The 22,816-nt window shown below is 33.4% G+C and overlaps 1 protein-coding gene across 1 annotated transcript in view; it reads right to left on the bottom strand.

Moving 5' to 3' along the window:
* Nucleotides 1–1,319: 1,319 nt before the first annotated feature.
* Nucleotides 1,320–22,816, bottom strand: part of MEOX2 (mesenchyme homeobox 2) — a gene marked incomplete at both ends in the record, with an annotated part of 74,556 nt that continues 53,059 nt past the window's right edge. Inside the window, 2 exons of the mRNA XM_080701770.1 lie at nt 1,320–1,544; nt 17,846–18,018. Coding sequence (XP_080557896.1) covers nt 1,320–1,544; nt 17,846–18,018 — 398 coding nt within the window. The remainder of the gene's footprint in view (nt 1,545–17,845; nt 18,019–22,816) is intronic.

Genomic DNA, 22,816 nt, shown 5'->3' with positions numbered 1-22,816 from the left:
TGCTATAATAAAATATTTCAGAATTAAAATAATGGGGCTCAGTCACTTTGATCATTTGGATTGATGATCAAACATGAATTTGAAACTTTCTTAAGCACTGATATGAAAATATATAGGTATTGAGGAAAGCACAGTATGGAAACCAACATTATTTACAAAGGATCATTTATTAAACACTTTTTGTACAAAATACAATGATTGTTGTTCTGTATGAATACATCACATATGAAAAATAATGCATTTTTTACTGAATTTAAGTTGAAGACATTCAGAATTTTGTCATCTGTCCACTTGAAAAACCAACTTTGTTCTGCACCTTGTTTAACATTTTCAATAAAAAGAACCCTTTTCCTTATTAATTAAATCATATTCATAACAGCCATCATGTTATAGAAATAAAGTCAAGACAATTCTGACATACAAAAGCTCTTTCTGCAAGGTAACTGGTTTGCCTATGATCCTATTTTTTTTCAAGCTATAAGATAGGAAGAATTGAGGAGCAAGGTAAGTTTTATAATAATGTATTAGCAGCAGTTGATAGTAAATGCAACATAAGATTTGTTTTGTCTGTGGTACAAGAGTATGTCCTATCAGACTCTACTGTTTATTTTTCTCTACTTGAACACAATTAAGCACATACTGATTGTCTCTGAATGACAAAATGTATAAAAATACAACAAGAAGCTGTTTCTGGTTTCATGTGAGTGCCTATTTTTATCAGCTAATATGAATGCTTTGCTAAAATTAGTGAAGACAGGAAATGACTTCGGGGTAATATATACAGAGTAAAAATACATTTCTTAAATCCACTTGGTGATTTCAGGCACTGTGGCTGTTCAGAATAAAATAATTCATGATTTATTCTTGATAGCAATTTAATTTTCAGTGCAAGCAAAGCAAATACCTGCCAAATGTCATACGCATGACCTTGTACATTTGGATTCTTCAAAGCAAGTTCATTTTTTGCATCTTCACTCTGGAGGCATCTTGAATAGAAACACCTTAGAGTTTGCTCTTGGTAGCAATTTAATTTTCAGTGCAAGCAAAAGCAAACACACACCTGCATGCTGCCATGCATGTGACCGAACATGTCAGAAATATTCAAAGCAAGTTCATTTTCTCCATCATCATCATGGAAGCATCTTCAATAAGTGGCACTTAGTGTATACCCTCCATACATCGTAAGAAACAGGAGATGCCCGGATTTAATAGTGTGAAACAGCACTGCCAACACTGCCTCTCTGTGTAAACTCCGTTTGGGTAAGGCTTGCCATCGATCGTTTCTTTCCTGAGAATGGAGCTGGTCCTCTCGGCGTGGATCATAAGTGTGCGTGCTCTGAGCTGTGGTCACTGTCGTGACTGTCTTCATTTGCTAGAGAGTCCCCTGTCTGCTGGAGGGTGGCTGCGCCAATTCCTGACAGCTCTGAGGGGAGAAGCGTGCCCTTTTTCACATTCACCAGTTCCTTCTCTCGAGCCGCGGCTCCTTGCTGTCCCCCTTTTACTCTCTTCCACTTCATCCGCCTGTTCTGGAACCACACTTTCACCTAGAAGGAAAAGAATGAAAGAGCAGAACGACAACAGTGAGAAGAAAAATTACACTCTTATTCTGTTCTCCTTTATTACACTAGTGAAAAAATAATTCCTCAAAGACCAACGGACGGCCACCGTAAAGGAATGATTATAAAAATAATTCAACATTTAATCTAAAGTTTGTTAATAATTCATGATAGTGTTAAAATTAATAATATGTTTATTATAATAAATTTTAAATTTGATAATACTTCATATTTTAAATATTTAAGTGTTCAAAATATGCATAACATTATTATATTTTATTTTTGACATATATAAAGATAGAGGCATATGAGTGGGAATTCTATCATTTAAGGCTGCTTAAAGATTCTGACCCTACAAAGAGTTCCTATGAATTAGGTATAACCTATTTGTTTGGGTTAAAATTTTTCCACCCTCCTGAGTTTGTTTTTCACTTGAGAACGGTCAATCCCTGAGCCAATTTAAACATGCTCAGGGAGATACTGACAAAGCTATATCCAAAAGGCCCTTCTGTGTCATTAAGTGTCTTCCTCCACTCATGATGGAGTTATATCCAAATCAACCCATCTAAGTAAGTTGGAACATCATAATTCAAATTTCTTCCCTTTACATGGGATCACAGATCATATGCTGGTAAACACATTATAATACTGAAAAGCAGTAAACTGAACTGTCCTAAGCCAAGGACCATTTCTACCATCAGTGTAGCCCACTGAGTATACTCACAAAGATTTTATATAAACATTACATCTCATAAAGAACTATTCTTTCTTTTTTTTTTTTTTGCCCTTAGCACTTTCCTTTTACCTTGCAAACAGTGCTCAAATAATTTTCTAAAAAGATGGTCATAATAAAAATGTTATCAAGTACTAATACTGATATTCTATACTATACAATTGAAATCAACTTTATAGATGTTTTCCTTTTAAAAGCTTAATAAAAATTGCCAAATATTTTTATATATACACATATATACATGTTAAGTATATATACACATATATACATGTATGTATATATACACACATATACATATATAAACTCAAATTTAATGACCACCTATTATCAGAACAAGAATAATATTTACATCACTGCATCTTAATATTTAGGAGAAAATCTGTTCTTCCCATAGTGCCTTTCTCATTGTAAGCTAAATGTTGTTCCTTTAACTTTATATTTCTGTGTCCATCCCACCCATAATTACCACAAGCCTGAATTTTATATATTAACATCAAGCTATATTTATGTAAGAAAATAAAAGCTCTTTTGAATAGCATAAACCCTTAAAATACAGTATTTAATTTTGATGTGTTTCATACTTCTCAAAATAAAATATTCTTAGCTCTGGTTAAGGGCATTTTGCCCTATCCATGTTTCATTATTGTTTGTTTGCTTGTTTTTTATTGGTGCACTGTAATTATATACCTTGATGAACTTCAGGGTGCAGATGACATGATCCTATACTTAGAAGACCTACTAAATTTAATAAAAAGAAGTTTAGAAATGATTAACATATTTAGTAAAGTTTCTGGATATGAATCCATCCAAAAAAATCAGTTTATCTATATGACAACCATTAATCCAATGAAAAAATCCATAAAACATTTCTACTCGCAATAACTTCAAAAACAATAATATACTTAGAAATAAATCTAATGGAGGAGGTAAAAGACTTACACAATGAAAATTATAAAACTCAAAATAAAAAAATTGAAGATTCTAAAAGGCAGAAGGACCTCTCATGCTCTTGGATACACAGACTAAATGTCATCAAAATGGCCATCCTTCCAAAACGTGATCTACAGATTAAATTCAATCTTTATTAAAATACCATGGTTATTCTTCACAGATCTAGAAAAATGAGTCCTTAAATTAATTTGAAACAGCAAAAAAAAACCCCAGAATACCCAAAATAATTTTCAGAAATAAGAACTATGCAGGAGGCAGCAAAATACCTGACTTGAATTACAGAGCCAAAGTAATTAAATAGCAATGATATTGTCACAAAAGCAGATATGTAGACCAATGGAGTAGAATAGAAGATTGAGAAACAAATCCACACACTTATAGGCAATTAAGTTTTGATTGAGGGGCCAAAAAAAATACCCTGGAAAAAAAAATAGCCCCTTCAAGAAATGATGTTGGCAAAACTGATTATCCATATGCATAAACCAGAAAATCCCACTTTCTCACCCTGCTTCAGAGGCAACTCAAGATGAATCAAACACCTGGAAATTAGGCCAGAATCTCTCCAGTTACTTGAAGAGGACATAGGATCAACACTTCAATATATAGTCATGGGTAGAAACTTCCTCAACAAGATGCCCTACTCATGTTGATTAAAGAGATTGCATTCATTTATTTCTTACTATTGCATACTATTCCAAAGTGAATTTATTAATTTTACTGTCCATGGACTTTTGAAATGCTTCCCCCCTTTTATAAATGATGGTGTTATAGACATTTCTGTACTTGTGTTTTTCTAACTGTGTGATAGAACTTCTTCGTATGTATAATCAGTAGATGCATCAATGGGTCAAACAATACATGAACATTCATCTTAACACTATTGATACAGCAAATGTGTTTTCCAAGATTATAGCAATTTAATTCCCCTGTCAGTTTTAGTGCAATGGAGTTCTGACTAATCAAATCTTCACTCACACTTGGAATTATCTGTCTTGATATTTTCTAATGTAATAATCAAATTGTTTTCTTACCATGTCTTTTATTTTGAATTTCCTTATTGCTAATGAAATAAACTATCTTTAAAATGTTTACATTGTGCTTTGTATTTCTTACTTTGTGGAAAATATCTACATGTCTAATCAGCATTGAATGATTTTAAAATTTAATCTTATTCTTATAAGTTTTAATTTTTAATCTTATTATTCATAGGTTTGCCTTTCCAAATTATTAATCAAATTAACACTGGTTTTTCAAAAAAAAGCTTGAATTTATTTTTTATCAAAAATAAATTTTCAAAGATATTTCTGTCATTGATCTTCAAATCACAATGCTTCTTCAATATTAGTGCAGTTTTCTCAAATGCTTGCACAATATAATATTGAATTGAGATATAAACTGCACTTTTATTTATATCACTTTGACTCATAATTGTATATAATGCAAAGAGAAAATTGAAATTTATTTTATTAGATAACAAGTTATCCTAAACCATTAAATAAATTGGATACCACTTTTTTTGTGGTGGTACTGGGGTTCCTGGAAGCCCTTCTAACTCCAGGCTACACTCCCAGACCTATTTTATATTTTTATTTGGAAACAGAGTCTCCTAAGCCAGCGCGGCTGGCTTCGAACCTGCGGGATCCTCCTGTCTCCGCCTCCCAAGCGCCACCACGCCCAGCTGTATACCACTTTTCTAGTGGTCACTGTTTCACTTGGCCATAAACTAAGTTTCCATATATGCTTTTACCATTTTTCTACACCTGTGACAAAATTTCTCTATCAAATTACAATAATGTTATGAGTCTACATACTGATATAGTTCTGCTTCCTTTTTCTACAGCAGAAAGATTTTGAATATTCTCCGTTCTCATTTTAAAAACAATTTCAGTTTCTATAAACATAAAGTGCCAAGGAGAAAGTAAAGAGAATTATATTAAAATTTCAAAGATATTTATATCATTGATCTTCAAATCACAATGCTTCATCAATATCAGTACAGTTTTCTCCAACACTTGCACAGTATAATATTGAACTGAGATATTTTTCAACTTTGCACTTTTATTAATATCACTTTGACACATAATTGAAATAATATGTCACATATTACCCACCTATATGCTAATCCATTTGACAAGAAAGAATAAAAATATAGTTAAACATACTGATTAGAAGCTATTTGATGGAGGAGTTTGGTGGAAGTAGCACAGTGGTAGCATATGCTTAGCATGTGGGGGGCTCTCAGTTCATTCCCCAACACTGTAAAAACTAGAACCAAAACAAACACAACTAGCTGATGAGTGTTCACATGTTATTACTATTCACTAACCAAAAGGATCAGTAGTCGAATTTTATTTTATACATCCTTGCAGAGAGGTAGCTACATAATATTGTCACCATTTATGCATTATTTCTGAAATACATAGTTTTTATTTTTGTTTCTTTTTATTTTTTATTGGTACATTGTAGTCATACATCTTAATGGAGTACAGGATGGTAGAGGCATACAAGCACCCATCATTCATTTTGCCTTTCCCCAATTCCCACCCCATTCCCTCCCACTCCTTCCTCCTCATGTTTGATTTAGTGATTAACTTCGATATGCTTGTGAATGTACATCAGGTACATTAGGTATAGTTCTTATAAATATTATTGACATTATTTTTGTACATAATGAAGTTGAGACAAAGGTTAAGTGACTGGCCTAAGATTACACGGATGGAAGATATGGTGCCAGAACATAACATTGGATTTGTTTGATTTCATAATCTGTTTTTAATTTTATTTTCCTTTTATTTTTTAATTCCTGTTGTACTTCAAACTCCTGTTTTTAAAGCATTTAGACTTTTATTTTTAAAACAGAAAACATGTAAAGTATGTGAACTCAATCCATATGATTACTATCATTCAGGTAATTCTCCTGCTTGATATAATTAGGTTTGTAAATATGACACTATTTTCCTGTACTGTAATTTAGGTAATTATACTACTCAGTTTAATTACCTTTGCAAGCTTGACATTGCATGTTATATTAGATCTATTCCACATGAGCTGGGCTCTACTCTTGGCTTCACTTCTGAGTTTTTGCATGAATTTGAGAAAATTACACTCCATTCTGCCTCAATTTTCATATTTGTCGTATTGGAAAAATGAGCCCTTTACAATTCTTTGTAGGGATGTTTTCCCTGTAGACAATTCCAGATGGAAGAAACACATAAATCAGCAGAAACATCATCATTGTCACCAAAGGCTAAAACCGTCTATCAAATTAATCTTTGCAAAAAAATGGGAGGAGTAGATCTCTTAAAATCTACACCCAGTTCCTTTTCAGGAGAAAGGGTATAGAAATTCTATAACAATATAAAATGTTTAATTCTAAATGAAAAAAGTTTCAGAATATGGTATTAATATTAAGAATAACAGATTATTTTGTACTTTACCATTTTATTATTTTAATTTTTTTAATTGGTGCATTGTAGGCATACATCTTAGATGGGATACACCTACAAGATGGTGTAGGCATACATGCAGACATCACCCACTTAGTCCTTACCCAGTTCCCACTCCATTTCCTTTCCCATCCCTCCTTCTCAGGTTTGGCTTAGAGATTGATTTTGATATGTCTGTTAATGTACATCATCTACACTAGGAAATTTCCCTCTTTCCCCTCTCATGGTCCTCAGTTAGGTTGCCTTATTTGCTCATCTATGGTATCTCTTTCTTCGTTTCGAGTTCCTCCTATTTATTTTTTAAGCAGACTCAAAAAAGATTTTACATTGGTCAACAGCATAAGATATATGTATGTATACACATATACATACATACATACATTTAAAGATATACATATGTAAATATGTAGATATAAACATACACATATGTAAGTATAACATTTAATTATTATATAATTCTAATGCCTGATTCTATTTTAAATGTTAGATTTCATATTTAATTCTAGACTCCATAAAGTTAATAATCGAACAAACAAACAACAAAAAAAGCAATAGACACATAGTGGGCTTGTTTTTTAGACATGGGAAGGAAAAGTGCAAATCTCCAAAAGCCAATGATCCTGGATTTACTTCCAAATAATATGCTATAAACTATTCAGGTGAACAAAATCAGGGAAAGAATTTTGTGCAAAACAAATTTACTTACTAGCAATTTATTTAAGTTTTACTTAAATAAATTACAAATGCAATCCAGATTATACATCGATATTGCTTTATAATAATAACAACACAGTATATTTATAAAGAAACTCTACAGTTTAGTATCACCTCATCAGTCCAGCTCCAATAGCTCAAATAAAACGTGTTTTTTATTTTTTTAAGATGGCTAAAAGTATAATTTTCTAAATAGCTAACACTGATGATTTTTATAAAAATTTACAAACACATTTCATGTAATGATTGAAATTTATAAACTATGCAAAGTGAAAATAATCTCACATCTTGATGACTTGAGCTCTATTTATGTATTCATACATTTAAAAATACTACAAAATGTGCAGTAACTGGTCCTGTGTTAGATCAGAGATGAAAGTAGTTGGAGGACACAAATAAATAAAACACAGTGCCACCCTTAAGGCATTCGCAGTCAAGAAAAGGGCAACTTGTAAATAACTGGCACTTTATTTGCTGTCTCTGAGGCTTTTGGTCTATAGTGGAGCATGTAAAGGTTAGCTTCATATTTTATAGAATATCCTTAAAGTATATGCTCTTCTAGTAGGCATAACTGATACTCCCTGTGAACAGAATCTCCCAAAAGTCCCAGACATAGTCCAGAACTCCACCCAGTTCTTAGCACTGTGCATGTTTCTGTTACTAGACAATTCTTACAGTCAATGACTTTTTTCTCTGAGAATCTCACACTTCTGTTACTGACATTTTGTAAGCCTTCTGAGTGTTTTCGCTAGTAATCCAGGTGGAATGCTAGGTTCTAGGAAATTAAAGTATCAGATATTTTGCATACAATTGAAACTTGAAATTGATATACTTTGTAAACTTTAGTTTATTTGTGCTTCAGGTCAATTGTATGGTCTGCTGTACAACTTTTCTGGAAAATGCTGGAAAGTTAGGCTTTTATTAATATTTCTTTTTTTAAAGCTTTGATCTAGTTCAATATTCCATATAAATTTTTTTACATAGTATATTAACCATTCAGATAAAATCAAAGTTTTATCCCAAGCATCTGAATAATGGAAAATTCTATTTTCTTTCTTTTTTATTTTTTGTGGTACTGGATGTGGAACCCAGGGGGATTCTATGTCTGAGCTTCACCCCCCAGCCCTATTTTTTATTCTTTATTTTAAAACCAGGTCTCACTGGGGTGCAAAGGACCTCATTAAGTAGCTGAGGCTGTCCTTGATCCACGATCCTCCGGTCTCAACCTCCCAAATGCTGAGATTAAAAACGTGCACCACCACGTCCTACTGAAAAATTCTATGTTCATGAAACCAAAACAATGTAAAGTGAGCTTAGGTTTTCTATCTGCATGAAGATATTTTTCAACAAAATCTTCATAACAAAAATAAAGTGTTTAATACCTTGATATAGTGGTTGCTAATATCTAAAATATCCAGTTATAGACTTTAATTTTCAGAGCATTTTAATGATGTTTTAATTTTTCTCCCTTAGTCAACAAAAACTTACTATTTTCATTTCTGTATGATTAAACTACTCTTTAAATAAATGTAAATACATTTATTCCCATCTTAACTATTTTTACAAAAGAAATTAGTCAAAAGAGTTTTCTGCAACAAATCTGTTTGGATGATGTATGTCAGAATTCAGAACTCTTATTTTTGACCTTTATAAAAATATAGTAAAGGCTGGGCATGGTGGCGCACGCTTGTAATCTCTGCACTTGGGAGGCAGAGACAGGAGGATCGCGCAGACTCGAAGCCAGCCTCACTGGCTTAAGAGACTCTGTTTCCAAATAAAATATAAAAAATGATCTGGGAGTGTAGCCCGGAGGTAGAAGGGTTCCATGCCCAGTACCACCAAAAAAATAACTATAAATATAATATATATATATATATATATATATATATATATATATATATATAGTAAAGAAGGAATATTGTTGCCAATGAATAAATACTGATTTTAGCACATTGTTCAACCTATTTGGTCATTCAGATTAAAGTCTGCATGTATAAATTTACAATATCTATCCTCTCAAAGCTTTCAGCACAGCACAAGAGGACAAAAATTAAATATGAATCAGTGTTGTTTCTAAGGTATTCAGAGACAAATAGGTTTTTAAAATTTTCAATCTATGTAATGCTGTAACCCATATTTATATAATACCATAAATGTCTGTCTTTTGCGAGAACAGACATAACACCAAACATCTGGATGCAAACTGAAAATTTCAGTGACATATCCAGATGTCTCCAAACATCTGGAAATGTAGACTTAATATTCCAACTGTTTCCATTTTTATCTGGGCAGTTGAAATATTGTAGACACTGTCTAACAAATATTTATTCACATCTTTAAGATGTGAAAACATGCAAAGGATAATTATACAAATGCCTTTTTTTAGAATTTAATCATCACAACTCCAGTGACTTAAATTTAGTCATGGCAGTTATCTAGTAAACCCAAAGTAAATAGGAACTAGAAAGATACAACAAAGTAATTCAGTGACAAAGACAATAGTTGAACTGAACAATTAGAACCAGGAATTCTGTAAGGTATGGATGAAAACTTAGGAAAAAGAAATCATTGGTACTCTTCCCCTCTAAATAAACTCATATTTGATTAAAAGAAGGAAGCCTTCACCTTTTTCCAAGAAGCATGGTGGAACCACTAATTGACAGTGCTGATTCCATAGCAGTATGTTGGGGTTCAGAGATGTTTGCGTGCATACTGGAGATTGTGGGGTTTAGAATGTATTTCATGCTGAAGACTGAATTCCTGTTTTGGGGGCTGCCTTTTGCCTTTATCTTCCATTTTAGTTCAGTGTTCATGACCTGAGAACACTCTTCCTGACTCTGTAATGTTCAGTTCTGAAGTCTCTTTTTTATTTTTAAGTCTTTTGAATCAGGTTCATTAATATAGTCATAAAAATTAATATTTCTGGCTTATAAACAAATTGAATACACATTACCTATTGTTAGCCATAGGCAAAAATTTGTTCAATAGAAATAATTTTTTCGGGCGCAACAAATAAAGTCCCCCATTGTAATAGTTTAGTATTATGGACACCATTGCATACATTATAAGTCTCATTCTTTTTTCCAAAAAAATAATGCCAAGGTAAAAGTCACATGATGAACAAAGTTTTTAGAGGACTGATTCCATTTAACTTGCCTTTTAAAAATGTCACATTGATAGAAAATGGTAGTAATTATTCCCTCTTTTGTCATGTCTGCTGAAATTAAACTCCTATGGATTATTTCATTAATATAAATTTATATTGAAAACTCATTACCTCCAATCTTAACATTTTATACATGATTTTAGAAATACACATATTTTATGCTGGGTGTGGTGGCGCATACTTGTAAACCCTGCGCTTGCAAGGCAGAGACAGGAGGATCACGCAGGTTTGAAGCCAGCCATGCTGGCTTAAGAGACCCTGTTTCCAAATAAAAATATAAAAATAGGTCTGGGAGTGTAGCCCGGAGGTAGAAGGGTTTCCAGGAACCCCAGTAACACCAAAAAAAAAATATATAGATAGATAGATAGATAGATAGATAGATAGATAGATAGATAGATAGAGATAGATAGATATAAATATAGATATAGATATATAAACATACATACATATTTTTCAGTTACTTTAAGTAAAATATTATTTACTTAAGTATGTCATAAATAAATAACTTTAGAAAATTGAGAAAAAATATCAAAACCAAATCAGGCACTTATCTCTGTTATTGTGTTACAAAATTCCTAAATAGCAATTCTTGAAGACATAAACTTTGGATATTCTGAGCCTATACTTGGTATTTATCATATTAAAACTACTGAGACCAACTAGAATTATGGCCTTTGTTCTCTATCTCCAGCTAATCTCTGACATGATGCTAAGAAATAATTAGCAACATATTATCATCAATATAATATTTGATTCACAGCTTCTTCTAATCACTAAGTAAAATCTAAATATATTTATGTTACTTGAAACAAAGGATCTTGCTACTTAAATAAGTTAAAAAACACATAGAATACTGGCAATTTACTATGATTCAATCTAATTAATTAATATTTTGATTGTTTAATTCTTTATGAAACTATATACGAGCCTTTTCTACCTAGTCATTTCATTTATTACATTTAGAGACCATTGCCTTATATTCAAAATTATTATAGGAACTTATAAAAATGTTACCATCATTTAAATACATATTTGCCCTCAATAAGGTTGATTTCAATAACCAGAATTAGCTAAACTATTTAAAATATTATGATAAAAATTGGAACTGATAAAAGAATTAAGAGTTCAAAATGTATCCTAAGTCGAATGCATCTCTGATTTTTCATAAGGAGGTATGGGAATATGGAGAAAAACTGATACAAAGTCTTCTAGAGCCAAATCTCCAGAAACTGTCATTTCCATTGGAGCTGGGTTTATTATTTTATCAATACTATAGGACATTGCACGTATTGCTCTATATGTATAGAGATAATAGAAAATCTTCTTAAAACTAAAGATGCCAACAGAAAACTTGTATCAGATTCTCAAAATTTTCGAAGCTTCTCAGATTATAAATCTTAAAGAGTATGGAAGGATGGTGTAAAAATAAGAGTGCATAAAGTGATTATTTCAAAGCAGAAGATCTGTAGCTGTATACTTCAAGTGATGATTCTGAGATGCAATCCAGAATATGTTTCAGAGCATTATTGTTGATTTTTCAGTTAAATATAAATCAATACATATGAAGAAATTGGGGAATATAATATAGCAAATTGCTAGACTAGTGGGAGAAGCTGTCCTTATTCCTTTTCTTATACCAGTTTTATGAATGCTTATAGCAACCATCAGTAGAGCAAATTTCAATGTTTTTCAAATAAAGACTCATTTTACATATACATACATATATTAAGTACATATGTAAGTATATGTGTATGTGTGCAGAAAGAGATAAATATATCTCTAGTTATCAATATCTCTAGCTATCTATATGTGTCTATCTATGGAGAAAAACAGAATTTTAAAATAAATTGATTATAGATTCACAAAGTGAGGCCTTATTTATCTAAGAATCAGGTTTATGTTATTTCCAATTTGAATATTAGCATTTATAAATAATTAAAAGTCAGTTGCTCCTTTCGCAGTCTTTACACAGATAATATTTCTGAAAAGTAATCTAGGAAAGGGTTGAAACTTTGATTCGCTCTGAATAGGTTTTGTTTTATTATTGATCTTTCTCACATTACTTTTCATATAGCCTGTTTTTATGAATCTAAGGTAGTTTTGAGTCAGGCTCTTAGATCTCACAACACATCACAAATATGCCATTCATTCTCTCTTTCCTTCCTCCAAAAGAATGTAAGTGACAGCTTTATTCCTGCTGTCCTTTCCCTAAAGGAAGAACACAGATGCTATTTACATTCTAAAGAATCACCATAATGGAACTTGGTGGCTCATGCTTAGTAATCCCAGCATTTGGGAGGCTGAGACCAGAGAATTGCGGTTCACGGACAGCCTCAGCTACTTAGTGAGGCCCTCTGCAACTCAGTGAGACCCAGATTCAAAATAAAGATTAAAAAATAGGGCAGGGGGTATAGCTCAGAGGCCAAATGACTCTGGGTTCCATCCCCAGACCTACAAAACAAACAAACAAACAAACAAACAAACACAAATATGCCTTTTGAATATTAACAGAATTATCTGGAATTTCTTTTCATTTCAAACTAATATTCTTTCTTTTACATCATTAGCCTCTCCTCCCTATGCTGGCTACATTTTTTTCATTTTCAGCCAAATGATATTTAATCTCTCAAAATTACTGGCAAACCAATAATTAAGAAAACATCTTACCATTACTATAAGTAACTGCCAAATACTGTTATAAAGAAGGAAATATTCTAAAATCATAGTATTTAATCAACATGAATAGACAATATTTCCAGTCATAGGACAACTTGTTAACTAATAATTAAATGCATTCATGTCAATATATATAAATAAACCTTCAGCAGAGAGAGAGATCGTGAAAAAAAAAAAAAGCACAGTAAAAGACAAACCACCTCATATTTGGCACACAAAAATTTCTCCTTTATAGTCGTCCAAAAAGCAAGTCGCTATTTTGAAAATACCTGGCACTGGTCCATCTGATGACTTATGAGTAACAAGCAAATATAATCTCTCTCATTTCCACTAATGGAGTATGATCGAACTAGGTGGGATTTTCCATTTATTTTGGTAATTTTAGCTAGTTCACAAATTTGCAACATTGCACCTTTGATTAGCTCTGTGAAAAAGCTTCTATAAAGTGGAAGGATCTCCTACTCCTATATTTGGCAGCCTTAACTCTATAAAAATGTCCATTTTGCTACTGGTCTTATATTCTCACGCAGCTGCTTTCTCCCCTCTTCCTACTGTGAGATCTTAAAAATCTGGTGGGAGCTTTCTTCAAATTCATCTGGATGGAGAAAAATAGCCAGGATAATTTTGTCCAACCTAAAATACCTTGTCATTGGGGGAGTTTTACGTTTTACACTGGCTCTGCAAAGTTTTCTAAGGGTATCTGACCATGAAAAATTGCTAGCTGTTGGTTTTGAAGAGTATATGAGAATGTGTTGCAAATTGAAAGCTGTAAGTTGAAAGCCGAAAGATTTCTGGAGTGATAACTGACCTACAAAACAGCAATATACAATTAAAAGCTTAACTCTGTTCTAAGGTCTCCATTTTTATTTAGTGTAAAATACTTTTATTTAATACCTACTTGCTCACATGAAGTTACTTTGCAGGATAAGCCTTTTTCCTTCTTTTTGGCCAGATGAGATTCAAAGAGAATAACAGACTATAAAGAAAATTATGGACTCCCCTAGCATTGCATTATGAAAGACACAAATGTGTCTCTCTTTGTGAAATTTTATGACTGGGCTTTGAGTAAGAATTGGAGAATTCAAATCTTGAGTGATATGTAAGGATTTAATATATCTTACTCTTCTTTAAAAGGACTCCTGATCATTATTGTGAATCTTCATAATTATATACAGATGGCCTGTAATGAAATGCATCGCATGTGTACCAATCATGATATGAAGGAGAAGTGACTACAAATAACTTATCAGTTTAGGAATGCACATTTTAGAGGAAATAACATAAAACTTTTAGATAAAAGTGTGTTAAAATATAGTTCTGATTATAAGATATATTTACAAATAGGAGAAAAATATTTAAAACAATTCTATTAATTTAGATAATTTAATATTTGTTTTTTCCTTTTATAATACACATATATATATGTGTGTATGTATATACTCATATATATGCATATAATATATATTATATATATGTACATTTGGATTTTGAAAGTTCTATCAGTCAAGAAAAACGTTTTAGATTTAGAGAATACCATGAGTGGTGGTGCATGCTTATAATCCCAATACTTAGGAGGTTGAGACAGGAGGATCACAGGTTCAAGACCAGCCTCAGCAAAAAAGTGAGACTTTGAGCAAGTGAACAAGACCCTCTTTCAAAACAAAAAAATAAAATGGGGCTGAGTGTGTAGCTCAGAAGTAGAATGCCCCTGAGTTCAATCGTCAGTACAACACACACATACAAAAGAAAAAGAAAAGAATGATGATTCATAAATACAGTATTCTCTGATAAGTTCAGCACAGTAAAATTTATCCCAGAGAATATTAAAGTCTTAAGATTTTTAATTTATAGTGAACACAGAAGTAAAGGAATAAAATTCACATTTGGCACACCCAGCAGCATTCTCCTGTACAGCTCTTTCTGTGATTCAGCAGTCATCACAATTGTTATCAGTTCCTCGATTTTTACCTCTTTGGTGAGTTCTAGCAATGACTTCTCTAGCTTATTGTGATAGAATTTTATTTCTAGCAACTAGCTAGTCAAGTAGTTGTTTTACAAATGAATTATTTCAAGGTGCATTTCAGAGCAAAGTTATTTCCCCTTCGGGTGATAGTTGTGTTTTAAAGTTTATGCTAAAAATTTTTTCATATTCATGACGACATAAAAATATGAGTAGAAGAGAGAATAGGTAGTTTCTATTTTGCACTTCAAGGAGATGTTCACTTTTTCAAAATATGCAATCGTAAGTGGCAAATTTTTTATTTTTATTTTTATTTTTTTATTTTAATACAGTTCTTTCTGACATAAACATAGTAATCCTCTAAAGACTCTGTCTTTATTAATAACTTAGATTTCACATGCATGCATCCCCTTTTCCTATTAACTTGCAAAACTGAGAATAACTTATGGACTAAAGCAATAATTTTTATACCACATGAAATTTTCAATATTTTCAAAACCTAATTGTCTTTCAAGTTCTCTTGTTGGTATTTTTCCTTATAAGGCTGTTGTTAGGTTATTTCAGAAATGGCTTCCAGTGGCTCTCAGAGTGACACAGCATGCTCACATGATTTTCTTTGGAATATTAGTAAATATCATACAAGCAGAAGCTTAAAAGGCCCTTGCACATTGGGGTTTTTCTTTCTAGTGCTCCTAGGGATATTTCTATCATGCACTGAAGAATCCTAAGAGAGATGATAAGAATCCCAGGCTAACCTAGTAGAAACCAAAACTATACTCTACATAAACTAACTGTTCTAGTTGAGACTCAAGAAGCTTTAAGTTTTGGGATCTGCTTGCTGTGTTCCCGTGATGGATCTAGGAAAGACTGACAAGACCATCCAAAACTCAGTCATATGAGCAAACTGTTGGATTTGCTTGAATCTACTAATATTTGGGATGGTTTGTAACACAGCAAACCCTGGTTTAATGAGTAAATAATGAAAGATAACTATAGACTGTCCTATAATTTTTTATGAATTTGAAGTAAACCTTAGTTTCTTATTTCCATCACATTTTATATAAAACATGTTTGCATTTCCTGGATTTCACTATCTCCATATAGGGACATTAATATGTAATTTCATCCCCCTTCCTATTTTTTGTTCTCAGTGAAAAATAAACAAACAAACAAACAAAAATGAAACAAATGTATGATGATGGAGAATTTGGATCCTGCTTTCCAATATGTGAACTGCTGTACAATTATAGAGAAAACTTTGTGTGTGAAATTGAAGAGGAGGAAATGCACTCCATAACTTAAGTACTAGTCAAAATATTTAACAAGATATGAGCTGCCAATAAATAAAACCACATAAGAAGTATTCCTCTGTAGATTTCCATGACCCAGAAATAACATACCGAAGCTTAAATCTAAAAAGTGACCAAAATAAGATGATTTAAGAAATTGGATAAAATAACTTGCTGTCATGAGATATGTATTCATTTGTCCACACCCTGTTAATATTCCCTCAGTTCCAGTGGGACCCCTGGAGGAAGTATGTGTGGTGAAAGAGGACATGGAAAGTGCCATTCTCCACTGCACTGTCCAGACATGTTTGCCTTTGCCTTTCAGGAATGTTTTTCTAAAGATGAGCAACTGTTAACTATCAGGAGGCTAGATTCTCTCAGAGAATTCTCTCTAGATTCTCTCAGTTTTTACTTTGTGAGCGCTAATGGAGCAAATCACTTGTCTTTCAAAAAAGATCCAATAAAGGGACCTAAAAGCAATTAATTGAGAGACTGAGATGGGAAGATCATACATTCACAGCCAACCTCAGCCACTTAGTTAGGCCCTCTGCAACTTAATGTAACCCTGTTTCAAAATAAAAAATAGAGCTAGGGATATGCCTCAGAGGCAGAATGCCTCTGGGTTCAATCCCCAGTACCACAAAAAATGATTAATTGTGGTCCTCATTAATAATTTCAAAGTGTCCTCTGAGTACTAGCAGTTTGAGCTACTGAGATCAACATAATTTCAAAAATATTCTGGGTAATGAGGAATATTTCCCAATGATCTGTGTGCCCTTCCCTCCCATCATTTCCCAGAATCTAGTACCCACATTGCACCACTTGACTCTTTCTGAATGTGAGAGTGTAAATGCAAGTGACAGGGGTCACTTCCAGGTGAAAACATTTAGAGGTCAGTGCATGAACTTCCAATTCTTTTATACCTCCTGGGGCTACAAAGGATACCACATGTGGAGATGCCAGGGCATCCGATTGGGCCTATGAGTGATTATTTGGAATGCTGGACATTAGAGTTCTTATGGAGAGTAACTAAACAATGAAGAGTTCTTTTCTTAATGTTATGATATTAAAGTTTGGTGGTTAATGTGTTACTGCTACATAAACATCCTGACCTGAGTAGTATAGAAAAATAATCTGGGGTCACTCACTTTTTATTTCACCAAATTGTAGAAATGTAGTTTTCTTTAAAACATCATTATCTTATCTTTCACCTGGTCATTTTTCTGGACAGAAACTGCACCACAGAATGATATATCCAGACTCACAATTAGTAGTTAAGAACCCTAGATCTAGACATTTCAAAAATGGCAAAATAAGGTTGTTGACCCAAAGCAATGACAGCGATCAGCTTTACCTGTCTCTCAGTGAGGTCTAGATTCACTGCTATCTCGTATCGCCTCAGCCTCGTCAAATAATTGTGATGGGCAAACTCTGCTTCAAGCTCTCTGATCTGCTCTTTGGTAAAAGCTGTCCTTTCCTTTCTGGGCTTGCTGTTGACTTCTGATTTGTAATTTCCTTCTTGAGAGTCTGAAAGAAAAAGTAAAAGAGTACTACTCTTAAAATGTTCATTCAAACACATGCAATTGCATCATTTCTAGCTATTGAGGAACTCCTTTTCCAGGCACCGTGCTGAACAGGTGAAAAAGAGAACAAAGAGGGTAACACAGATCTCACCTCAAAGGAGGAACATCCATTTCTCATTTTTTCAGTCTCGCTTCCACTAACTGCCTAATTAGGGAAGTGCTTAATTTGTTTTCTTAGAATATATAAGCAAATATTTTGAATGCTAATATGATATTATAATAATGAGGAAACCAAACCCTCACTAGAAAACAATTTTAGGTTTGAAAAGTTGTCATAAAAGATAGATTTGAAGTTTAAATATGATTGAATACAGAATTTTTTTTAAAAACTAGCAACCCAGACTGGGACTATTTTAGCAACCAAATCATTAGCAACTGATCCATGAAAAAGAAAGCTCATACTGAGTGCATGTAAAAGTATGTGTGATACTTACTGGCCATTTAATTTCTACTTAAGTATAAAAACAGCTATACTCTTATTGTACATCATATTTAGTTTAATGTGAAATATATTAATAAAATTTTGTCCATATGACTTAAAATATAAGCAGTTTTAAAGTTTTTATATTTTGACTTTATATATATATATATATATATATGGCACCAAACATCAAATATCTACAACAACATTAAGAATATAAAGCTTTTCAGTCCATCTTTTTCTTCAGGAATTCAGTAGGTTAGAAGACATTCTTAATACACAGAATTAAGATATAGTTAACATATAATTTGTTGTGGTATTGGGAATTGAAACCCAAAGCTTTTTACCTCTTAGCTACCCTACCAGCCCTTTTTTAAAAATTTTTTAACTTTTTTTTAAACAGTCTTGCTAATTTGTTGAACCGGCAATCCTCTTGCCTCTTGTCTAATTCTCCAATTACTGGGATTACAAGCATGTGCCACCACACCCAACAACATAAATTTTTTATTTATCTTTATTTTATATATCCCTGAGATGTGAGTCAAAATTCTTCTTAATACACTGAAGAACAGAATGTTTATCTTTAATAGGGGAAAAATCTACATATACCAATTAGTAAGTCATCATGCCCAGCTCTAGTAAATCATGCTACATTTATCTTAAGTAAAATATCAACATAATTAAGGTAAAGGGCATTCTAGTGGTCTCCTAAAAAATTATTTTTGTTTTCTATTTCTTTTATTTCTTTTTTTTCTTTTTTTTTGTGCTACTGGAGATTGAACCCAAGGATATTCTACCTCCAATCTATACCTTCAGCCCCATTTTTTATTCTTTACTTTGAAACAGGGTCTCACTAAGTTTCAGAGGCTTCACTAAGTAGCTGAGGCTGGCTGTGAACCTGTGATCCTTCTCTTTCAACCTCCCCAGTACTGGGATTACAGGCTTGCGCCACCATACCTGGACTATTTTTGTTTTCTAATTACTGTTGAGCTATAATATCTTTCTCAGATGAAACGACTATTAGTTTTCTATGAGCCCAACTGAGAGAAGAGATTCAGGAAAACTTACAATTAAGCAAATGTTACAAAGAATGACATTTAACTTATTTTTAATTGATACATATAATGTGGTATGTCTTATAATGGCACTTTAAACTACATTTGTTTTTTCATCCAGTGATGTTAAATTATGCCCCAGAGCACAAAAGTGATGTGTGTGTGTGTGTGTGTGTGTGTGTGTGTGTTCTTTTCTGTCTGCCCAGAGGAAGTCTAAGTAAAAAGAACCATGCATAATGGAAATCCACTAAACAAGACACTTTAATGTAAACACATTTGTTTTGACTTGTACTAGCATCTATGCTGACCAGATGTAAAGTTGTCTAGGTCCTGCGGCAGCAGCTGCATCATCAGCAATAGTTTACATCAACATCTTGGCACACTGACCATTCCTTTTCCTCCGATAGATCACAAAGTACATTTCCCTGACTGGTACCCTGGCACAGTCTAAAATTCTTCATCATTCACTGAACACACTTCTGGGCTTGCCACTCAACTGCATGGTCACTGGCTCCCCACTTTGGCAAAGCAGGTGGGGGGAGATTCCAGTGCAGAGAGTATTTTGTGATATATCTCACATAGGTTGATTATGCCCCATAAGACACAACCAAGACCAGGTGAATTCCATAACAGGTGAAGTGTGAGCCAGCCTCCACATTCAGGATTCCTAGCATTGTGTGAACAGAAATTTCCAATGAATGATTTAAATTTTTTTTTTCTCTATAGGCTGTTCTGGCAGACTAGGAAACTCAGTCACATTACAGAAATTCTGATAACAAGTCTCGCATAAGCATACATGTTCTTGTATGAATTGAAATTTTTTTGCCAATTTGGAGTCACTATGTGCCTGAAATCTGTGGCTGATTATCCTTTCTCTGGAGACAATTCTCTTTTGCCTTCAGTCAAGCAGCTTTGGAAACTGACAGCAAAGCCAGCATACTTTTTCTCATGAGCAATTCAAGTTGAATGATTCATGGTTAGCACATTCCCTTATGTAAGCATGAATGAACGAATTCACATTGAGAAAAGCCTATTAACTTGTATTTATTTTTGTTTCTTTGAAACTGAACTCCTCCAGCTTTTGCAATATTCAAAAGTCTTCCATAAATACCCAACATAACGCACAAACATACAAAACATGGACTACTGCTTGGAAAGACGGTCACATGTAATATATGAGTATCCATTATCAATAGAAATATACATCAAGAGGTTTAGATAGCCAGTGGCTGGATTTAAACAAATATCTGGCTATAAATCAAAACTTAAATCCAAAAACAATTTCCTAAATGCCTGAAGTCCAAACCAGAATTGCTCAAGAAATGAAATCCAGTGTCTAAAGTGAAATGAGCTAACACACACTCACATTTACAATAGTCACAGAGAGAATCACACTACATTGCAATTAATATGACGAGAAATGGTTATGTGTTTCTTCACACCATCACCGGAGACAAATGTCACTGCAGCTGAGGCAGCACAAGTGAGGATTAGTTCAGAGGAGACTTTTATCATGGCGTACAGATTTCCATTGTGGATTTTACCCAAAATGCGCTCTCTCTCTCTCTCTCTCTCTCTCTCTCTCTCTCTCTCTCCTCTCTCTCTTCCTCCTCCTCCTCCTCCTCCTCTCCTCCCTCTCTTTTCTGTTTTCTCATAGAGTTTCCAAAGTTTATCATTTACTGACTTTAAGGTCTTTACTGTTATCACCCTCTCAGCTATTCTTTGGTGGACAGATGCTAGGATTGAACAAGGTTTTTGGCCCATTTCTTATCAGCATTCATCTGTCTCCCAGCTGTTTCAACTGAGGCAAAGGGCTCAGTGGTTTCTCCAACTTCCCATACCCTGTGCCAAATGGTAGGTGTTGAGGGGAGGGGGAGTCTAGAAACTGCCTTCTTTGCTTCCCCACAACCACAAACAAAATGCCACCATATGTACAGTACATTCTAGCATAAAATAGTGCAATTGTTGCTTTTGTTTCAGATACTTTAATGCACTTGTGGGTGCAGACTCCCGCTCTTGCCGCGTGGAGGAAATGCTGACTTATGTGCTCATGTATGGCTGGTAGTCCCAGTTCCCTGACCTTTGGCTCCCAGGGACCATGCTAATGGAAGAAGTCTGCAACACTTCCGTGGAGGATAAAAATTACCCTCCAAGGATCACTTCTGTCTAGTGCTTCGAACTTCTCCACATGTGACTTTTTATTTCCCCTAGTGCAAGAGGAAGCCAAAAGACAATAATGTTTTATTAAAGACAAGTGATGTGAGGGCTGGATCTGTTCATTCATGGCACAGAATGTTTTTAAACAAAAAAGAAAAAGAATGATTAAGGCTGTTTTTGGCTACTCTGGGCAAACTTATTAACTTGTTTAAATGAAGAACATAATTTACATATGTCTGCAAAATATTAAAATGTAATGGAACATCTATATAGCTTGTTCCAAAATGAAGTTTTATTTTATATACTGAAGAACAAATAAATTATAAGGCTCAACATATTTGAGTCCTTGGTAATTTCATATATCAATGTTTTATAAATGATTCAAAATGAGAGGTATTTTGTTATTTATTAACAAACCACACAACTTTGTAGGTGCAGGAAGCTAATAACCTCCTGTATATAGGCATGGGTATTGTGGATGGAGGCAAGGAAATGTATAAAATAATCTTATTTATGATGGTGATTTTTCACATTTAAACAGGAAATTACCCTCCTTATGGGCATTTATCCAACTTGCTACTCCAGCTTCTTAATGAGTAGGCATTCCAGCCACTCTTCTTTTCTGTTTTGTTTTGATTTCAAAGTAAGCGGTCTTCCCCAAGGTTCCTAAATCCTCTTGTCAATCCATTTCCCAGATTTGAGAACTGTGATCATAGCAAGCTACTATTACTAATGAATGTGTCTCTTTTATGTTGAGGTATATACTGTGGGAAAAAATAGGATTGAAAGCCACTATGCTAGCTCTAAAATAGAATAGCACCCACAACATCCATTATTTCCTGTACCTCTGATTTTAAAAATGTGAAGCAAACACAAAACTGCATATGGCAAAAAATTTTAAAATACACAGACAGGTATGGGGGCCCACTCCTGTAATCCTAGTACTTGGGAGGATTGCAGGTTTGAGGACAGCCTCAGCTACTAGTGAGACTCTCATCAATTTAGTGAAACCGTTTCAAAAAATAAAATAGGAATGTGGGTGTAACTTGAAAATATAATGCGCATGAATTCAATTCCCAGTGCCATAGAATAAATAAATAAGTATATAT

This window comes from Muscardinus avellanarius, assembly GCF_963383645.1.
Source record: "Muscardinus avellanarius genome assembly, chromosome: 9".
Taxonomy (NCBI): domain Eukaryota; kingdom Metazoa; phylum Chordata; class Mammalia; order Rodentia; family Gliridae; genus Muscardinus; species Muscardinus avellanarius.
The sequence above is the reverse complement of the archived record's forward strand: the minus strand, read 5'-3'. Positions and strand labels throughout refer to the sequence as shown.